Genomic DNA, 22,716 nt, shown 5'->3' on the forward strand with positions numbered 1-22,716 from the left:
AATACTGTATTTTATCAAAAAATTTAGGGACGGAGTGCTAAAATAGATAGTAATCAGGAACCATTTGCTCACCCAGCCCCAGAAAGCATACCTGATACTTTCGAAGATGCAGTAAATATACTCAAGCCTTCAACTATAATTGGTAAGTGAAGTTGTTGATAAATAATTCTATTACTTAACTGTTGCTAGTCATAACTACACCGTAAGATTACTAAGAATGAATTAACATATTTCTGCCTAGCTTCTAACATTTACAGTTAATTGGCATCTGGCGGGGATTGATTCCAGGATCCCCATGGATACCAAAGTCTGATACTTAAGTCTCTTATAGTAAAATGTGTGGTGTTTGCATATAACCTATGCATATTCTCCTATATACTTTAAAGTATCTCCAGATTACTCATAATACCTAATTCATTGTAAATAGTTATTATACTGTATTGTTTTTGCAATAATGACAAGGAAAAGTCTGGACGTGTTAATGCAGACAATTTTTTTCAAGTGTCTTCTGTTTGCAGTTGGTTGAATTCATATACGCAGAACCCCACCAGTACAGAGTTGATTCACGTTTTCTAAGACAGCTTTTTGGTCATGATGCTTGAGCATTTAGTTAAAAGATGTTTCTTATACTTCTAAGTGCTATGTGCTCTGCAGTTGATTTTGCTTTGCTTGTATCCTCTCCTTCACCTCCTCTCCCAAGGAATTGCTGTTTTGGGGGGGTTGGTTTGAAACACAACAAAGGTCTCACTGTGTTGTGCAGGCTGGTCTTAAATCTCCTAGGCTCAAATGATCCTTCTGTCTCAACCTCCTTGGTAGCTAGATTATAGGCATGTGTGTGCATGTCCACCCTGCTCCTTATTGTGCTTTGTTTTTGTAGTTAGGATGGTCATGCTCAAAACTTAAAAAGATCCAGGTCATTTGACACACTGTACCAGGAAAACCCAATGCAGAATGAGCATTTTGTTAGCAAAAAAGTTAACCTTTTAGTGTTTCAGGCATTGTGTAGCTGACATCAGCTGCCAACATAGCACTGAATTCTCAGCAGAGAAATGTTAGTCTTTTAAAGAGGAGCTATTGGGCAGGGCAAGGTGGTACATACCTGTAAACCCAGCTATTGGAGAGACTGAGACAGGAGGATGAAAAGTTCCAGGACAGCCTGAGTATCTCAGCAAGACCCTGTCTCAAAATTTTTTAATAAGTGGCTGGGATAGTGGTAGCTGAGAATGTAGCTCAGTGGTAGAGCCCTTGCCTGTCATGCCCAAGGCCCTAAATAAGTAAATAAATGAAATTGGATCTATTTGATTTCATGTTTAGCTGTAAGAAAGTATGTACAATCTTGCTTGTAGTTATCACTTTCATGTAGCAGCTCTGTTGAATGCTAATAGTAAAATACAGTCACAAACAGTAAGTTCCTGTGTCAGGAAAAGTATATATTTGCCCAGCCCTATTTATGTATGTATGTATGTAGGCAAGGTCTTGCTGAATTGCCCAGGTTAAACTTGTAATTCTCCTATCTCAGTCTCTTGAGTTGCTGGGATTATAGGCTTATACCACTGTGCCCAGCAACACCTCTTTTAATTTTTTATGGTAAGAAGAAATCTTAGATTCTCTTAATTTTCATTCCTCGCAAGACTCCATATAGAAACCTCAGAATGTATCCACTGTCTCTACTTCCAGAGAGTCAAGGAAGCAAAAAGAAAATCTCTGAAGAACTAAGACCTCAGCTGATACATTTTTAGTTGTCTCTAATTCCTACCATGACCTAAGTGTGTGCTTCTGCAACCTTACATGCTTCTACCTTAGCAACTATTGAAATTTTTTGGTTTTCTGTTTGCCTTGTTGTTGTTTCCTCAACTATAACCTGCCTGCATTATACTCATTTTTATATTTTAATGGCCTGATTCTGTGTCAGGGACATTGGAGGGGCTTAATAAGAGGTAGATCAACTCAAATGTATCAAAAAATGGATTGCTTTAGCCAAAATGATCTTTTATCTCTTCTGAACTCCTTTTATTTTGTAATTAGTACCACACAATCTTTAACAATTTAACAATTGAGGTAAGTTTTATCCTCTTTTAACTTCTCAAACCTGGTAAAATATTCACAAAATTTACCTTCCCAAACCATTTTTAGGTATATTCCCAGAATTCTTTTCTCTTGTGAAACTGAAACTCAGTACCCATCAAATGGTAATTCCCATTCCCCCAGCTCGTGGCAACTGCATTTTACTTTCTGTGCTCTAGGTACATAGAAATATTCGTCTTTTAAATCATGAAATATTGGTCTTTTTGTCACTAGAGCATTTTATTTAGCTTAAGGTTCATTCATGTTGTAGCAGGCTTTATCTTAGAGTGTGGTAAATAATCTTTTTTGGGGGGAGGGGCTTCTTGGGATTAGACCCAAGGACGCTTAACCACTGAGCCACATCCCCAGCCCTTTTTATTTTTTGTTTTGAGACAGGGTCTTGCTAAGTTCCTTAGGACCTTGCTAAGTTGCTGAGGCTGGTTTTGAAGTTGTGATCCTTCTCCCTTGACTGCCCTAACCCCTGGGATTACAGGCATGCACCACTGCACCTGGCTGCTGTAGATAAATAATCTTATACCTTTTTTTTTTACTTTAATTTCCTCTAATTTGCTATGTATGTAGTAGATAATAAATAAGTGAGAATTTTCAGCATTTCATTGTTTGTCTTTTCAGATTTAAGATTGTGTTCTCATAGTATTCTCTTAGCAATGCAAAAATGTATCTTTATAATAGATTAACTATGGTTTTGTTATGGTTAACCTATTGTGGCGATGCTTTTGGTAAGAATGTTTTATTATATCTCTGCTGAAGTTACTTTTCCCCCTTATTTATTTCAGGAGTTGCTGGTGCTGGCCGACTTTTTACTCCTGCTGTAATCAAAGCCATGGCCCGTATTAATGAAAGGCCTATAATATTTGCATTAAGCAATCCTACAACAAAGGCTGAGTGCACCCCTGAAGAAGCATATACACTTACAGAGGTATTAATAATAATCATATGAATTAGTTACGTTTAGTTTTCTCTCTCCGTTAACTTACTAGTTACATATTCTTGCATGCTTCTTTTAACAGTTTCACTGAAGATTATAATGTGCATCCATGGGTCATCAGAGTGCTATAAATAGCTTATATCAATTCTGGAAAACAGTTACATAACTCCCATTTTAATGCCCTTACATTGTCTGTACTATTGTTTTTCTCCGTATATTTTAAGCCCCAAAGACATTATTTTTATATATTAATTTTTCATTTGAATTTGACCTGTACTTTAATTTTTTTCTGTCACCATTCCTTCCTTCCTGCATGTCTGTGCTTCTATTGAGGATCATTTTATCCTACCAGCAGAACTCCTTTGGTTAAGTGTGGGTCTGTTGAATTTTCTTGATAATTTTTTGCCTTCATTTTGACTTGTACCAAACCCAGGTTTGGAAGCTCATCCCATAGCAAAACCAATGTCTGAGAGATGACTGTTGGGGGAGAAGAAAGGCTTTATTTGATGACCAAAGAATAGAAAAGTGGGAACCCATGCTCACAAATCAGATTCTCAACTACAGGGGATTGAGGGATTGTGGATAGAGAAAATAATAATGTAGTTAGAGACCAATAAAAGGGAGGAACATTCAAGTCTTTTCTAGGATTAGGTAGAGATTTTACAGGAATTCAGGTACCTGAGTACTTTTCAGTCCTTTCATGGTCTGGTGTTTCCAGTCATGAGGGCTGGTAGGTCTCTTTAACCTTGAAGTGGGGAGGAGAGAGAGACTGGGCAAGTCTAGGCCAAATGAACCCTATATTATAATTTTGGACAAAATATTTCCCACATGATTAACAATCTGACCTAAAGGTAAGGGCAACAAAGCAGACAGATGCAGTATGAAGACAGAGGTGCTGAGCCTTTTCATCCATACTAGTCACCTATCACATATCTTTTGGCCCAAGAGAAGAGTCAGTATTGTTAGCAAAAGTGATCTTAAGTCCATGAAAAGTAATGTAGACAACCATTATCATAACCCACATGTCAGAGGTGTTACTTATAGGAAAGCTAGTGGAAGACTCATGATACATTGCCCAGCCGTGTGACCTCCAAATGAGTTATTTTTTATGTCAACTAACAGCAAGTTGATCTAGAGGGTTAATTTAGAGTTTTCCTTGGTAACAGAAGGACATTTTTGTTCTGCATAGAAGTGAAAGTTGGTAGATACATTATTTCATCACTTTGAAGATATTACTTTATTCTTTTCTGACTTCTCTTTTTCTTTTGATTCATCATCTGGGGTTTTTAGCAGTTTTACAATAATATACCTAGGGATGGTTTCTTTGTATTTATTCCACTTGGAGATTATAGGGCTCCTAAATGTGTGGCTTGATGTCTGATTTTGTTTTTTCTGTTTTCTATGCTCTGACCATAATCTCTCTCTCCTCTTATGGAACTCCAGTTGTACAGTCAGACTTTTCACTGTATCTCCAATATCTCTTACACTGTTTTCTGTATATACCATCCTTTTTGCTCTGTGTTTGAGTCTGATGATTTCTTTGGACTGTCTTCCACTTTGCAGATTCTCTTTCCAGCTGTACTAATCTGTTTTTAGGTTCTTAATAAAAATTATTGCATTATTTTCATTTGTAGACTTCCTATTTGATTCTTTTATAATTGATTAATGACAGGCTAAAAAAAGTCACATATAGAAATTATCAGTTTATAAATTTTCCTGCCCCAAATTTTATGAAACAATTATTTTTACTCACTTCACCATCAGTGTTTACTAGACCACTTTTTTAGGTTAACTGATATCTGTAACGAATTTTTATTTAAAATTGTTTGAGGTTTAGTACTTTCAATTCTTTGACACTGTTGCAAGATTCAGTCTCAATTATAAACACCTGCTTATATATCATTATGACAGTTTGTTTTCTTTTCCTCCCTAGTGTTCTATGTAATCTTCATTGTGTAATCACTTCCTTCATTCTTATAAGTGATCTTTAAGTGGCTCTAGAAAGTGATTTCCTTTTTTTTTTTTTTTTTTTTTTTTTTTTTTTGGTGGTGGTTGTGGTGAGGATCTTGCTTGTGCTAGGCAAATATTCTACACTGATCTATCCCTCCAACCACCTAGGAAGTGATTATTCAGCAGTTATGATTGTTAGGTTATACCCTTGAGAATAAATAAAGTAATAAATCCGATGAAGTTGGGTGAGGCAATTTCTTGAATATATATGAATCACAATTACAGGATTTTTTTTTTTTTCTTTTTTTGGTGGTACTGGGGACTAAACTCAAGGCCTCATGCTCTGAATTATAATTGACATTTCTGATTATAGCAAATATCTCACTTTCTGTAATTCCACTTTTATGTCTTTTTTTTTTTTTTTCCTTTTGGTGAATAGTTCTTGTCATTTCGTAAGCCTAGTTTTTGTTTTTTAATTAAGTGCTGGATAGTATGGGTAAAGAACTATAACAATCATTTGAGGCTCTGAATGACATTCTCTTCCTCCAGAGGGGCTTCACTTTTCCTCTGGTGACTATTAGACTGGGGTACATCATCATAATCCAACCAGGATATAGTCCAGGTGAGGCCTAGTCTATTTCCACTTTCTTCTTCCTCTGGATGTGCACCCCTTTGGGTATGGATCCAGAGCCCTGAGCCTATTTCCCAGCAACCTTCATTCTTATTGGTCCCTGAACTTGAGTTTTTCTGTGTCATCATGAAATTCCTGATATTTTTTGCTGCACAGGTAAAAGTCACAGTTTTTGCCTTTGAAATCACCAGTTACCTTGAGGGGAAAAGATTTAATTGCTGGCCTTAAGTCTTTTTCTTTTCCTCTTTTTGTACTGGGGATTTAACCAAGGGTACTTTACCACTGAACTACATCCTAAGCCCTTTTTATTTTTTATTTTGAGACAGAGTTTCACTAAGTTGCTAAGGCTGGCCTTCTATCTCAGCATCCAGAGTCACTGCAATTACAGGTGTGCCCAGCTTGGCTTTGTGTCTTGCCTTCCTCTATTGGGTGTTGGTAACCATTCCACTTCCACCCCCAACACCACCACATTCTCACTATCTTGATGACACTGCTTCTTCTTCTTCGTCTTTTTTTTTTTTTTTTTTTTTAAAGTACTGGATTGAACTCTGGGGCACTTGACCACTGGGCCATCCCTAGCCCTATTTTATATTCTAATGAGACCGGGTCTCACAGAGTTACCTTGTTGCTGAGGCTGACTTTGAACTCAAGATCCTCCTGCCTCAGCCTCCTGAGCTCCTGGGATTACAGGTATGGGCCATGTCTGCTGCTGCTGCTTTTTTTTTTTTAAGAACACTTTTTAAATGTTAAAAAAAATAACATTTAAAAAAATACATTTACTTTAACCAAGTATAGTGATGCATACCTGTAATCCTGGCTACTTGGGAAGGATAGAAAATAGAAAGGGGTTGGGAATGTAGTCCAGTGGTAGAGCACCCCTGGGTCTTATCCCTAGTCCCGGAAGATGATGGATGGATGGATGGATGGATGGATGGATGGATTGATTTTTTTTTTCCTTAATCTGATATTTTTCATTGTAACCATAGAGAAAGTTGATATGAAGCAACCTTAGAAGATTATTGTCAAAGCAGAACTTCCTTAGAACTTTCTGGACATAATGTTCATGCCTTTATATCTTTACCTGTTTCTTATTGTGAAAGGTCTTATGTTGACATATTCTTTAAATTCCTTTTGATTCAGTATCACTATGCTGTGTTTGTAAAAAATAAATTAACTGTTGACTTCCAATAAATATAATAATTATTGAAATTCTTTTTTTTTTTTTTTTTGTCAGTGCTAGGAATTGAACCTAAAATCTTGTGCATGAGCAAGCAGTGTACTACTGAGCTATGTCCCTAGCCCTTTTTAAATTTTATATTGAGACAGAGGCTTGCTAAATTGCCCAGTTTGTCCTCAAACTTGCCATCCTTCGGCCTCAGCCTTCCAAATAGCTGGAATTACAGCGTGCCCCACAGCACCTGGCAAAATTCCTCCTATTTTAAAATCAGTTACGTTCAGCACAGTGGCATGCACCTGTAATCCCAGCAACTCAGAGGCCAAGGTGCGAGGATCTCTTGAGACCAGACTGGACAACAGAAGGAGGCCTCATCTCAAAAAAAACAAATCAATTTCAAAATCAATATAGTTTTTAGAATCAGTGTCTTTAGTGTATTGTCTGATCTTTTTACCAAAGTATAGTATCATTCTTAGATTGATTGCCTGTCCTATCCACCAGGCTTTACATAAAATGATGGCTTTTGTCCCCAAAATTAAACCTTAATCTTACACATTGACTATTCGGTACACGTACATTTGGTGCATCATGGGCTTTGGCATTTCCAGAATATAAAACATTTTGAATGTTTTGAGCAGTAGTACTGTAACATTTAAGAATTTTTGAAGGGGCTGGGGTTGTGGCTCAGTGGTAGAGCACTTGCCTAGCCTGTGTGAGGTACTGGGTTCAATTCTCAGCACCATGTACGAATAAATAAATGAATAAAGGTTCATCAACAACTAATAAAATATTTTAAAAAAAAAAGAATTTTTGAATAAATTTTATTGATGTAAGTGTACATTATTGGTATGAATTTTAAAATTCCCCAAGGAGACTAGTTTGATATAAGGCATTTCAGCAACTTTAAAATGCAGAATTTTTTACAATTTTTATAACTTTGAAGTCATACTATCTCTTACCAAAAAAATAGGAAGGCATTGACTGATAGTTTAACTTTATGTGAATTCTTATTGCTACACGAAATAATGACAGAATTTTCTATACGGTTGCAGTCAACTCTTGGTGTCCTGTTTTCAATGGAGAGATGTCTTGGTGTTACTCTAACACCCTCTGCTGCTCAGTGAGAAAAATACTTAAAAAAAAAAAAAAAAAAAAAAAAGAAGAATGTCTTCATGTTTTGTCCATTTGTTCAGATTGCCAGGTTGGACTTCAGAATGAGAATGCTATTATCATTAAGATCTGGCCATGTTTAAGCTCCATATTGATTATGGGGAGAGGAAGGGAGATAAAGGTAGCCTGGAGAAGATAGAGCTATAGGGTTTTGCCATTTAAGAGATTCCTGAGATCTTTCTAAATCTCCAAACTGACTGATATCATGAGGGCATAACACTTCTCCTATAAAGTGCTATATTGTATCATCTACTTAATAAGAGTACTAAAATTAATGGTGCCACAAAAATAATGTTTTATTTTATGTTAGTGTTGTAACATGTGACCTTAGACATGCACTGACATTAATTGTCAAAGAAATAAAACTTTTTGCCATAGGTAGAGCTATGTTTAAAACAAGTAGAGAATTATAATAACTATCTATAGAGTAAGTAGAAAATTATAGCATATGGAGTTATAAATCCAAGATAGTCAACTGGGCCACCATTAGCATAGTGAACTTGCTTCCACACTTAAACTTTGTATCATTTTGAAATTGAAAATTCAGCCTTGCACAATATGGAACATAAATTTGTGGACAAATTGCCCAGAGTTTCTTGAATGTTAAATTCACTATTTCCAGGATCTATTCTAAAGAATAATCATTGTTCTTGATAAAATATACATTTTCAAATCTGAGAAAAAGAAGATAAAACAGTGTCCAAACACTTTCTATAACTCTGTTGAATGTTCAGGTGTTGTGGCAGTTTGTCCATCCTACTGTGTGGAGATATTTCAGTGTTCTATAAATCATCTCTTGACCCAATGACCCTGTGGCTTATTTTAGTTATTCCTTGAATATTCCAAGATAGATTATCCTATTTGAGCACTATTGTTTTCTTGTTTTTTAGGGGAGAGGGAAGAAAGTGGGAATGAGGAATGATATGTAAAGGATTTTGTTTTATGAATTAAATCTCTAGTACTTTTCTAATTTTTTTAAAATTAATAAAGGTGCCATTAACATTTATTATATGCCATTATGGAGCTCTCTCTTATTTTGTTTTGTTTTTTGTACCAGGGATTGAGCCCAGAGGTGCTTAAACCACTGAACCACATCCCCAGCCCTTTATTTGTTTTATTTTTAGAGACAGGGTCTCACTAATTGCTTAGGGCCTCTCCAGGTTGCTGAGGCTGGCTTTGAACTTGTGATCCTCCTGCCTTAGCCTCCCAAGCCACTGGGCTAACAGGTGTGTACCACTGTACCTACTCAGTATTTTCAATATCTTGTTTTTAGCAAAGTATTTTTAACAAGATAACATGCCAGTTTTTTTCTGGAATCAGTGTGATTGTATAGTGCTATTTTACAAATTGCCTACTACGGAATATTATAGCATAATAGACTATGAGCTTTTATAAAAAATTTAGAGTCAAGTTTAACTGCTGCAAATTTGATGTGTCACTTTTTACAAAGAACTTTATCAAGGGTTTTTCTTTGTAATCAGTGAAATGAAGATGATGATAATCTCATAAGGTTTTCTCGAGGGCTAAGTTAACTGAATTAACATATAATAAAACACCTGGTACAGAACCCAAAATGGGAGATGTACAGTTAATGGTAGTAAATTAATTTTGACTTTCCTCCTTCATTCACAGCTTATATCCATCTTTATTAATTGGGATGATATTTGTGGGTCATTTACATTTTATTTTTAAAAGGAAATAGAAGTGTCAGAATTTTTAAGTTTACTAATGGACATTTTTCAGGTTTATTTGAATATAATACTATGCATGAAACAATCCTCATCCTAATAAAAAGATGTATTATACAGTAAATGATGCCTTGTTTCCAGGTAGTATATTGGTCTGGTTTACTACAAGACCTCACTTTATGTGGATTCACCTCAATTTTCTCATCCATGTAGAGGAACAAAGTTGAGATTATTTCATTTCATTTACAGGGAAGGTGTTTGTTTGCCAGTGGTAGTCCATTTGGGCCAGTGAAACTACAAGATGGGCGAGTCTTTACACCAGGTCAAGGAAACAATGTGTATATTTTTCCAGGTAAATGCCACCATTATTTATGTTACAAAGTAATATATTATTTATGTTACAAAGCAATAAGTGATTACATAAAACTACTTCCTGAAATTCTTTGGAATGAATCTTGGTGTTTGCAGAAATTTGTTACAAATGTATAGGGAAACTCAAGGAATTCATTAACTTCCAATTTGCTCTTTCCCCTGAAATTTTGTTTATTTATATTATTAATTAAACTTGCTTTTATTATGGAAATAATATAGTATATGATTCATAAAATGCAAAGGAACAAACTGGTAGAAAATTGTGTAACCCTCTGTATGTTCCTTAATGACACTTCTCAGATAAAACTATCATCATTGGTTGGTTCTGACTTTTGCTGGCAGTCACCATCAGGCCCACTCATCTCCCTTTGTCACATTTCTTATAACTCAGCTGTACATTTGAGCTTTCATCACAGCACACATGCCTTCTGATACCTTTCCTCATCCACCACTCAATTTGTCTTACTACTTTTTGTTCTCCTAAGTAGTCACCTTTCTCTTTAGGTAGCATACTTAAAGAACTTCTCAAGCTTTTGTTAGAACTTTGAGTTTTTATTAACTTGCTAAATGAAAAAATGAAAAAAAACTTAGTTTATCTTTCTTATTCCACCTTTCAGTTTTGGTTTGTACCTATTTCTACACTGTAGAGAATTTTTTGATACATACATTGTATTCTGTTGTTTTCCATGTTTAGTCTATATTCATTGTGAATATTCAAAAACCACAATTATAAAAACAAAAAACCATGATTATGTAAATGTTATTCATCAGCTATAGTGTGGTTTGATAAATACATTAGAAGATAGTTTTATATCACTAAATTTTGATGTTCAGAATCTTTCCAGTATCAAGTATAATGAATCCCCCTCTCATTTCTTGCAAGCTTTCTTCATTTCTTCTTGATCTCACTCTAAACTATTCTATCCCGTCTTCTTTTTCCATTCTCTGCCTCTGTCTTGTGTTTGTGGATACATCTTTAAGGGTTTTTTCTTTCTTTTTTTTCCTAAAGAACATATGAAATCTTCCTGAGTTTTTACAGATCTGAAATTGTCTTTATTTTGTCCTCTCACTTGATGATTTGGCTGGGTAAAGTCAAAGTCTTTGTCATTAGACTTTTGAAGACTTTCCTTCATTCACTTTTCTTTAAGGTTAGTGCTGCTGATACAAAATCCGATAAAAGTAATCACATCCCTTTATGCTTAGTAGCTTTTTTCTCGCAGTCTTCATAATTTTTTCTTTATATTTCTGAAAGTTTATTGGAATGATCTAGGTTGGGTTTATTTCCATTTAACTGTTTGTTTTCTTCCATTTCTTTCCTTCTGAAACTTACATTAGACTATGATGGTATAATCCCTCTTTGTCTCTGCCTTTTTTATCCCATAATGTGAAAGGTTTCTGTGATATTTCCTCATTTATCAATGCCTGTTAAGTTTTTTTTGGCACATCCAGTGTGTTTTAAGTCTTTTTTTTTTTCTTGTTTTTCTTTTTTGTAGTTGTCAGTGGACTTTTATTTTATTTATTCATTTGTTTGTTTATATGCAGTGCTGAGGATCAAACCCAGGGCCTCACACATGCCAGGCAAGTTCTCTACCACTGAGCCACAACCCCAGCCCCTGTTTTAAGTCTTTTTAAAGGAGATCAGAGACATGGTTTAATTTTATTCATAACTACTTCCGTATATATTCAAAAAATTAAGTTTTTGAATTTTTAAGATATGACCACCCCACTGTTATCAAAACAAAGGAAATTAATAATTGCCTAATATGCTTAATAGCATATATCATCAGTTCATTCAGTTCAACAATTTATATTTTATTCCTAATACCTTTTCTTATTCTAGAATTATTTAATAAGTTACTTTTAAAAAAAAAAGTTGTAGAATTCTTTCATCTCTTTCTTACAATATTTTTTCCTTTTTGCTATTCCCCACCCCATACATTTATGATGATCCTTAGTTGTCAGTTTCTTTTTAAGAAGGACTGTATTGAGCAATACAGGGATTTGGTATAAATTCCTTTGTACTTGTTTCTTCCTTCCCCTGTGGGCCTTTCCCTGAGCAGCTGACAGCAGGCTCCCATTAAGATATAAGTAGATGCAAAGCACATATCGGACACCTTAGGCAAGCATGTTGTTATTGTCAAAGTAAGGACAGTATTTAGCTTGTGAGTGTGCCAGTGGTTTGTATAGAACACTCTTCTTCTACCCATTGTAGTTGTGGTTGTCTCTTGAGACCTAGCATCTGTAGTAGAAACTCCCATCATTGATGATCTCTTTGTAGAACTTCTTTTCAGTAGTATTTCTGTGGCATAAAGGCGTGAAAAATGGGAAAAGAACATATCTCTGCTTATTTTACCAAAGCCATTTTTAAAGTTATATTCGGCTATTATACAGCATTTTAAAGTTCTGACTTTATTAATGAAAATTATTAGCACCATAAATGTAAACATGAAAAATGACCTGGCACTGCAGATGAAAACAGAACTTCAAACAGGAAAATTAAAAACTTAAGGTTCTGATTGTGTTGGAATTAGTAGTCTACCCACTGTAACAACTGAATGAAATTTTAAAAACAAGATAATCTTTAAAGGGTCAAAAGGCTAATCAGACATTGACTCTAATAAAACATTGTGGAATTCCAGATTAAAATTCAGTAGAGACCCTCCTCCCTTCCCTCCCGCCACCATCTGAATCCCTAAAGGGCATACTTTGGAATGGGGTGATGGTTTGCAGTGGCAGTGGGTGATCTAGAAAACCTCAAGCCTTTGTTCTGGACTGCCAGTGCCAACAAGGACCCAACAGAAGCAAACAAACCTTCTCTGAATAATACTATTCTAATCTTCAGATTATAAAGATAATAAGAGACATGACAACACAAGCCAAAGCCAGCAAAACCCACAAGAAAAACAGATCTGCTAAAACTACATGTAAGACAAGTGCTAAGAAACAAACATGCTTATTATGTTTATAAGATAAAGCCAAGCTCAAAAACCTCAGCGAAAAACTACTGAATTCTGAAATTGAAAAATAACAATAATCTAAGAACTGAGTTGTACATGAGGCATATAGCAGAACAGACCAAAGAGATTGGTCAACTCAGAAGCTATCTGAGAAGAAACAATACAGAACAAAGCACAAAGGTAGAAAGCAAAATATGAAAAAATAGGTAAGCGTTATATCTTTGATAGATTTTTAACCGAAGTCCTAGAAGGAAGTGAGAATAAAGCAGAGGCAACATTTGCAGGCCTCATGGCCAATAATTTCTTGGAACTGATGAATGACAGTCAACAGTCACAAAGCTCATTGAAACCTACGCAGGATTGATTTTAAAAATCCACCCAAGGGGCTGGGGTTGGCTCAGTGGTAGAGCACTTGCCTAGCACGTGTAAGGCACTGGGTTCGATTCTCAGCACCACATAAAAATAAATAAATAAAGATATGGTGTCCATCTACAACTGAAAATATTTTTTTTAAAAAATCCACCCAGGAACTTCATTGTGAGGCTTCAGGAAATTCATCAAGGAGAAAATGTGAAAGCAGCCAGATCAAAAATATTTCTTTCAAAGGAACAACTGTTAGGCTAACATCTGACTCCTCAACAGTATGCCAAAAGGCAGTGGGATGGTATGTTTATTTTACTTATAGGAAATACTTGCCAACCTAGAATCATCACAGTGAAAATCTTCCAAGAATTAAGGCAAAATGAAGATATTTCAGAAAACAAAATTCACCACCTACAGACTTGTACGGAAGGAGAGGAAATTTTGTTCCTTAGGCAATAGTAAGATAATCCCAAATAGAAGCTCAGAGATGAAGGAAAGAATGAAGAGCTAAAGTTGTGAATATGTGGGAAAAACAAAACCAGTGTTGTTTACAGAGAGCTAAACACTAACAACATGGTAGTTTGAAAAATCCATGGAGATAAAATACAGAGGAATGCTTTTAGTTTAAATAAAATTGAACTATTTTGAGAGACTTGCATTGTCTGGCAGAAAGATAAATTCAGATTAATATGAAATTTTGATTACTTATGGACATGCTATAAATTTTAGGATAACCATTAGAACACTAGAAAAAAACTTAAAATTTATGGTGAGGGAACATTAGGGGATAAAATGATATTAAAAAACCCAAAAAGTCAGAAAAAGGAATATAGACTGGACAAAGCAAATACAAGAATACTGTAGATTTACTCCCAAACATTTAAATATCTATATGGTTCATTTGCTCTACTTTAAAAATATATGTACCTACATATGCATGTGTGATAGACTCCTTTAAAATAAGGCAACTGATAATTGTGATCCTTTTCTTATCCCTTGGTAGTTGAATGAACACTTCCCATCTCTGCAATGATGATGACATTTCTTTGAATAAATAAAACAGTGTCAAAAATGGGAGACAGCAGATGTAGCTGAGGTGTCAATCTTCCAATTCTTCAATAGGAAGATTGAAAGCCAGGTCATTCTACAGCTGTGCTCAGAGAGGGTGAATCCCACTGTTGTGCTCATAGGTACCATTTAAATATGAGAAACGTTCAGATTACTAGTCATTGAAGGAAAGTCTCTTATAAGAAAGATTAATTACATAAAAAAAGATCAGAACAGACAAGCAAAAGGACTGTGATAAGAGATGGAAAATTTCTTTTAAAAAACAATCAATATGGTCATAAGAGACAAAAAGACTATGTTCCAAAACAAGACAATTTGTTGTTGTTGTTTTTTAATTAGGAAATAAAACAAGCTCTTAAAAAATTATGTGAACAGAAATAGAAGATGTCAAGGAAGTCACCTCAAAATAGATCAAAGGACAGGACATGGGAAGTAAAGATGATTAAAGGTTAGTCCAGGAGGTCATGAAAAACTCTAGGATAAGAGAACAGAAAAATTAGGAAGGGACTTCATCAAAAGCTTCATGAACATTTCCTCAAACAGAAAGACTCAGGTTTTCAGGTACAAAGGGCTTAGCACCATGGTGGGCAAAAACGTACCTCAAGGCAATGTTATGGAATTGCAGAACTGAGGTACAGAAACAAAGATCCTACATGCTTCCAGAGATGACCCAACAAGAATCATCCAAAATCTAGAATCATATTGACACTGACTTGTCACCAACACAGGAAGAAAGGAGAAATTGGTGTGGTACCTCACAATTCTTGGGGAAAATTATTTCTAAACAAAATTCCAAACCTAGACAGACTTTCAAGTAAATGGAAAGAAGTAGACAAACAAGCACATTTTCAGAAATGCAAGTTTCAAAAAATGTATCTCTCATGTATTGTTTTTCAGAAAATCCCTAGAGAGTACGCCATGAAAGAGAGTTTAAAAAAAAAAAAAAAAAAAAAAAACTAGGAAGAAGTGGGATTTAGGAAATGGACCCAAAAGCACAGAGAAATCTCCATGCTGATACCAGGATTTCCAGGATGACAATTCCACATCTGGATAGAAAACAACCTGACCAGACTAGAGCTTCAGCAAATGTTTATGCTAGAGTATGAAATTAGAGAATACATGAGGGAATCAAAATAGATTGATTCAATTCAGGGAGAGTTCCAGGATAAAATTTTAAAAGTCAAAAATAAAGGGGAATACAGGACAATAATTAACTTCAGGGGAAACAAAAAATTTTCTACAGAAGAGCAAAAGTAATCATGATAAAGTACTTGGATGTGAAGAGTGTCTTTGAAGTCATAATGACATAAACTTTGAGTGTTGATTCAACCAAGCTTGTGCTTATTATGTTGGGAAGAAGGGAAAAGACTGGAAATATGGGGAGAGTGAGATACTTGCTTCTTATAAAGAGTCAATAATGTCTAAAACCCCCACATCAGAAGAGATATAAGCAAATTATTTAAGAGTAAGAGAAATATTAAAATTAACAGTTAAAAGAATTGAAAGTAGTTGCTTCTTTTGAGTAAAAAAATCAAGGGATAGAGGTGGACTGGAAATTGGTGTTTTTTGTAATGAGTATTGATGAATTTATGCATTTGTAATTGTGATGAACTTAAAAATTAAATTTGAGAAGCCACTTATTTCTAAAATAATATCTTTAGAAAAAATTATAAGTTGAAGAAAAGAGAATGGAATGAGACAAACATCATTACCCTATGCACATGTATGATTACACAGTGTGACTCTACTTCATGTACAACCAGAGAAATGAAAAGTTGTACTCCATTTGTGTACAATGAATCCAAAAAATAATTAAATAAAAAATTAAAAAATAATTATAAGTTAACAAAGATCTTTTGATTTAATTTTAACTCAGATTTTTGTTTCCTTTTGGGGCTTATTTGGGCTGGGAGTAAATTACCATGTATGTGCTTTCATAATTTAAAAGTGACCTTACTAAATAAACTAATCAAAATGTCTTCTAGGTGTTGCTTTAGCTGTTATCCTTTGTGAAACTCGACATATCAGTGATAATGTTTTCCTAGAAGCTGCAAAGGTAAATGTTTTAAATATTTATTTTATAAAGGATGAATTATAAAGACGAATGGATCTTAAAAGAGGGAATGGGTTAACTCTGCACTATTAATGAAAAGGAAGTTACCCACCCATGATGTTTTGATTTGCCTGTCTGCTTTTAAACATTGCTTGTAAGCTGTGAATTTTTTCATATTTATGACACTTAGAACATATCTGCTTATGTGTGCATGTGTGTAAAAGAAGGTAACATGACAACATAGATAAAATATAACTCCATGAATCCTTTCATATTTATGACACTTAAAACATCTGCATATATATGTGTGTGTGTATATGAAAGTAAAATGATAATGTAGATAGAATATAACTCCTTCCATATTTTTTTTTTTTTTTGCGGTGCTGGGGATTGAACCCAGGGCCTTGTGTTTGCGAGGCAAGCACTCTACCAACTGAGCTATATCCCCAGCCCTCCTTCCATATTTTTAATGGAGCTATTATTTGGAGTCTGGCTACTGGAGCTCCAGACTTTGCAATAGAAATTCTGAAGAAATCACATTAATACAAATATTGATGTCTGTTTTCTTAGTAAATGTTATAATTTTGCCAGGCTCTGTATGCTTCGGGTAGAATGCATCAATAAGTATTTAAATCTGTTTTATTTCTTTATTGTTTAGTGGTAAACAGTTTTAATTTCTATAGAGGTTTATGTAATCCTTCAAGAAATAAGAATTCTGTTACCTCTGTTTTTAATTCTGTTTTTCTCTTTCTCCATTGATTTTTCCATTTTGCTAGACCTTTCTGTTATTTAAACTAACAAAAGTAAAATGCTGTTTTTCTCTTTAGGCACTGACAAGTCAATTGACAGATGAAGAGTTAGCTCAGGGAAGACTTTACCCACCACTTGCTAATATTCAGGAAGTTTCTATTAACATTGCTATTAAAGTAAGTAATTTATACCTCTTCATATATTCTAATGCCATTTTCTTATACAAGTAATATAAGTTAGAGATAATTCAAAACATGGAGAAAGGTGCAAAGAAATTTTAGGTCACCTATATTCTTACTACCAAAATATAATGCACATTATTACTTTAGGGGTTTTTTTTTTTTTTTTTTTTTTTTTCTTTTTCTTTTCTTCCAATCTTTCTTTCTTTGTAAGCACACACATTCATACGCACATGCATGTAACCACCTGTATCTCTTTTTATAATTGATTTCTTTCTGTGCTTTTCCCATTTAATAAATTATAAGTCTTTTCCATGTAAGTCAATAAACAGTCTTATGTGTAATCATTAATACTGCATGATATCTTCTTGTTTTTGTATTGTAATGTTTAATCATCTTTATTTTTGAATATTTAAGCATTTTTAGTTTCTTACTGTTAGCAATAATGCTGTTCTAAACATCATTATAGATAAATCTTTATGTGCATTCAGGATTTTTTTTTTCTTTGTGGTGCTGAGAATCAAAACCAGGACCTCATGCATGCTAGCTAGGTAAGCACTCTACCATTTAGCCATATCCCTATCCCATGATGGCTTTAGGATGAATTCTTTTTTTCTTTTTTCTTTTTTTCTTTTTTTTTTTTTTTTTTAATTTAGGTGTAGATGGACACATGCATTTATTTTGTTTATTTATTTTTAATGTAGTACTGAGGATCGAACCCAGTGCCTCCATGCTAGGCAAGCACTCTACCACTGAGCCGCAACCCCAGCCCCTGATTTCTAATCTTAAGAAAAAAGGTATTAACATACTTAAGGTTTCTAATACACATTGTCAAATGTTTCTTCAGAGGAAGAAGTACTGATTTACATTGAACCATTAGATAGGAGTGTATCTTTAATTGCTTTTTTTATTTTGTGGATTCTTTCCTCATCTTTTATAAATATTAACCTTTTCCTTTACTCCAAAATCAAAAGCACACTTGGATTTTTGTTTTTTGGTGGGCAGGTGGAGGGCAGTACTGAGAATTCAACCCAGGGTACTGTACCAGTGAGCTATATCCCCAGCCCTTTTTATATGAGACAGTCTTCACAAAGTTGCTCATGCTAGCCTCAAACTTGTGATCCTCCTAGCTCAACCTCTGGAATAGCTTGGATTATAGGTGTGCACCACCATGCCTGGCCATACTTACATTTTTAAAAAATATTTTAATGTATGATGTGAAACCAGAACATTTTTTTTCCTGAGTAGTCAATCAGTTGCCCCAGAAACATTTATTAACTAATGTACCTGTTGCTTCCAGTTGATTGGGAATTGATTCTGTTATTGGGATATCTGTCATAACCATTTTTATTTGTTGTTTGACAATATTTTAATTATTATAGTGTATACAATATATATCAACATTTGGTGCTGTTTCCCTCCTTTAGTTATTTTCTTTTATGTTCTAAACTGTTCATACTTTGGGACAAATATTTGTATCCCTCTTCTAATTTTTAAAAAATGCCTAGGGCTGGGGTTGTGGCTCAGTGGTAGAGTGCTCACCTAGTTAGTACGTGTGAGGCACTGGGTTTGATCCTAAGCACCACATAAAAATAAATAAATAAAATAAAGTTATTGTGTCCATTTACAACTAAAAAAATTTTTTTTTAAAATCTGCCTATAATTGGTAGGAAACTATTACATTTATAAATTAGATTGCTGACACTGAGTCTTTCATTATTAAATCATTCTCAATCAATCTCTACTTAAGTTCTTTTTTAAAAACTTTTCAGTATTTTCTTCATCTGAATATAACATAATAGCTTATTCTTTTCCTAAATATTATTCTATATAAAATTTTTTTCATATGTATTTTTCTCGCTGATCATTTCTTCTGTAGAGGAAAAGAATTAATACTTGGATTTGCTTGATAACCAGTTTGAACATTGAATAATTAAGGTTTGAACAACCCTAATTACTTTAATTATTTTAATTTTTTATTTTAATTATTTCTCGGTTCTTTTGGAACTTCTGAGTTTTCAGTCATCTTCAAGTATATTTTTATTTTTTAATATGCATAGCCAAAGAAGTAGATTTCTCTTCTAGTTTACTAAAATTTTCTTAAACATCAAGATTAGATGAGGAATTTTCCAGCCACATATTCAGATTGCAATAGACAATCATAAGTTTATACCCTTTTGATTTTCAATATTATTGTTGCACTATTTTGATTCTCGTGGCCTTAGCACAGACTGGGAATTGGTAATGGATGTTATTTTTAGGAAATAACAGCCAGTGCAGTTGAGCTGGTGTCTAAGGTACAGGTAGGAAAATGGTGTAAGAGAAGATCTGAAAGTTTAAAGTCAACTTGTAGCCAGGTGTGGTGGCACACACCTGTAATCTGAGCGACTTCTGGAGCCTGAGGCAAGTGGATCACAAGTTTGAGGCCAGCCTGGGCAAATTTGTGAGACCGTGTCTCAAAATAAAAAGGGCTAGGGATATAGCTCAGTGGTAAAGCACCCCCCGGGTTAAATCCTTAGTACCAAAAAATAATTAAAATCAGCTTATGCATATACACAAAAGACAGAATAAGGAGTCCAAATACCTGACTGCTGAAAAACACTTGAAGATCTTAGAGCCCAGAATTAGTATGATAAGAGTTCAAATTTAGAATTTATAGAATGATACTACAGATGGAGGAGATTTTGGAAGTTTATTAGTCAGTTAAGCAATTAGCGATATGTCCAAATGAAAGGTAATACATGAGGTTATAGGTTACCTGTTTGAAATTAGAATAGTATTATAGATACAGGATTGTCATCTCCCTCTTCCCTGGGGGACTGAGTAGAAAGTTTGCTGCTTCTTCAGTGGCATTGACTTTCCTTTTTAGGAACAAAGTGGGGTCAGGAGAATACACAGGGCTTTGCATCTGTCCCCACTCTGAACTGCAGTAACCATCACCTCCTTTTAGCCCTATGGGCAGGAGAGTTTAGCCTTAGCAACAAGGTTGTTTGTGTGCTCCTCCTATAGCTACTAGTTACCTCCTGCAAGCTTTCATGATGTTCTCTTTGAGCTCATGCCTTGCCCTTAACCCTTTTTGTGGGTACCTCTGGAGGCCTGTGGGAAAGATTGTCAAGGGGTACAAACTGTCCTTCTTGTGTCTGCAGCTCTTGGCTATTTTAAATAAAAATACTGCTCACATTTACTCTTAAAATTGTTAACTACTTACCTACATTTATGACGGCCAGTGCTTCATCCTCCCTCTTATGTTCTGCCAGAGGCAACAGTTTGTATATTCCACCTTTCCTTGGAGAGTCTTGTCTTTTTTTGGTATTCAAGTCACTGATTATCTTGCATTCGTAGCTCTCTGAGTATAAGAAAATTTAAAAGTTGTTAGGGGACTGGGACTGTAGCTCAGTGGCAGAGCACTCGCCTAGCACACATGACGCACTGGGTTCAATCCTTTAAAAAAATAAAAACAAAATTAAGGCATGCGGTCCATCTACAAATATAAAAAATTTTTTTTAAAAGAGTTGTTAGATTATTCAGTTCTTGTTTTAATGATATTGATGTTCTTTGCGGATTCCATGTTTTAAATGGAAGTGAAAACTGCTGTCCCTTTGTATTTAAGTGAACAGCACTAAAAGAGTAGAATAGGTGATTGGCATGCAGGAAAACAGTTTGTCACATGGAATAACGTTTCTCAAACTGGAAAATGTCAGAATTACCTAGAAAACTCTTCCCCATCCCCAGTATGAGAAACACTGGGGATTGGACCCATAGGGACTCTACCACTGAGCTACATCCCCAGCCCTTTTTATTTTTTATTGAGACAGGGTCTTGCTAAATTGCCAAGGCTGCCTCCAACTCAGAATCCTCCTGCCTCAGCCTCCCCAGTAGCTGAGATTGCAGGCATACACTACTGTGCCTGACTTTGGAGAACTTGCTCAGAGTCCAGGACCTTAATATCAGTTTCTGGTAGTAACAGACTTTGAAAGGTCTGGGATAGAGAGGTGCCATAGGTCTGGGATGGAGTCTTAAGAATTTGCATTTCCAGCAAGTTTCTTGGTAATGCTGATGCTTCTGGTCCAGGAACCAATGCCATAGAGATCTTTGTTCTACTTTGAGTTAACTGGGAGCTAACATACTGATTGCCATTAGTGTCTCATATATCATAGGACTGAGGAATTACCTAGATTAGGAAACAAGAGGCTTCAAGAAGAGGGACTTGTATGTACAAAGATTGAAAGGCAAAAAATAATGTGGTACTTATGTGATCCTGGAGAAAGCATTATGTGTCTAGAAAATGGACACAAAAAAGGAGAGAGGTTTGAAATGAAAAAGAGGAGGCAAGATTGGTGGAAATCTTTGTAATATCTAGAAAGCTGGAATTCATTCTGAGGGCTGTGGGAAGCCACTTAAGGGTGGTCAGACAACATATTTTAAGATAGCATGGCTCTGACTAGCTATAGTTCTGGATTGGTGTATTTCTTCTTTGGTTCTAGTATTTTTTTGTTTAGTGCCTACACATCTAAGATTGGTATATATGTATTTTACTGTTATTGTATGGCATAGCCTACAAATTTCAATTAGACCTTACTTGTTGATGATGATATTGAGTTCTTCTGTATCTTTGATTTTCTCTTTAGTGGTTCTAAAAATCATTGAAAGAGAGATGTTTTGCTCCCAATTATAGTTGTGGGTTTGTTTCTCTAGTTCTATTTTTTTTTTTTCTTCCTGTTTCACATATTGTGCAGCTCTTACTGAGTACATACACACTTAGTGTTACTATTATCTTTTTTTCTTCCCCCTTATGGTGCTAGGGATCATACCCAGGGCATCACACATGCTAAGGAAATGCTATACCACTGAGCACCATCCCCAAACCCACTATAGAATTTTTTTAGCCTATCTCTTTGTATAGCTTTGTGGTGGTTTCTCCAGGTATTACATACACACAATTACAGTCTACTGTTATTGTCATTTTACCAGGCTGAATTTACCCTTATTTTTGTTCACCATGGTTTCTTCTTGGTGTTTCAAAGTGTTCCTTCTCCCATCATGCCCTTTGTGTTTAGAGAAATTCTGTTTTGGAACCCATTGAGCTCTTAAACCATTGAGCCACATCTGCAACCCAGAGTGCTAAGGTTGGCTTTGAACTTGCAATCCCTCTGCCTCAGCCTCCCAAGCCACTGGGATTATAGGCATGTACCACCACACCTAACTAGAGAAATTCTTTTAGTCGTTCTTTTAGGGTAAACCTGCTTAGTAAACACTTAGGGTAAACACTTAGTTTTCCTCCTTCTGAGAATGTCTTGATTTCCCTGTCATTCCTGGAAGGTATTTTTGCTAGGTATAGGATTTGGATT

At 35.0% G+C, this 22,716-nt stretch overlaps 1 protein-coding gene across 5 annotated transcripts in view; it reads left to right on the top strand.

The window, feature by feature from the left end:
- The window catches only part of Me2 (malic enzyme 2), a 67,151-nt gene that overhangs the window by 35,636 nt on the left and 8,799 nt on the right, over positions 1-22,716 (top strand). For all 5 annotated transcript variants that reach the window (XM_047526356.1, XM_047526353.1, XM_047526352.1 and 2 more), the window contains 5 exons: positions 28-142; positions 2,862-3,004; positions 9,876-9,978; positions 16,372-16,442; positions 17,267-17,365. In XM_047526356.1, the coding sequence (XP_047382312.1) occupies positions 28-142; positions 2,862-3,004; positions 9,876-9,978; positions 16,372-16,442; positions 17,267-17,365 (531 nt within the window). The remainder of the gene's footprint in view (positions 1-27; positions 143-2,861; positions 3,005-9,875; positions 9,979-16,371; positions 16,443-17,266; positions 17,366-22,716) is intronic.

Source organism: Sciurus carolinensis, chromosome 15 (genome assembly GCF_902686445.1).
Source record: "Sciurus carolinensis chromosome 15, mSciCar1.2, whole genome shotgun sequence".
NCBI classification, from domain to species: Eukaryota; Metazoa; Chordata; class Mammalia; order Rodentia; family Sciuridae; genus Sciurus; species Sciurus carolinensis.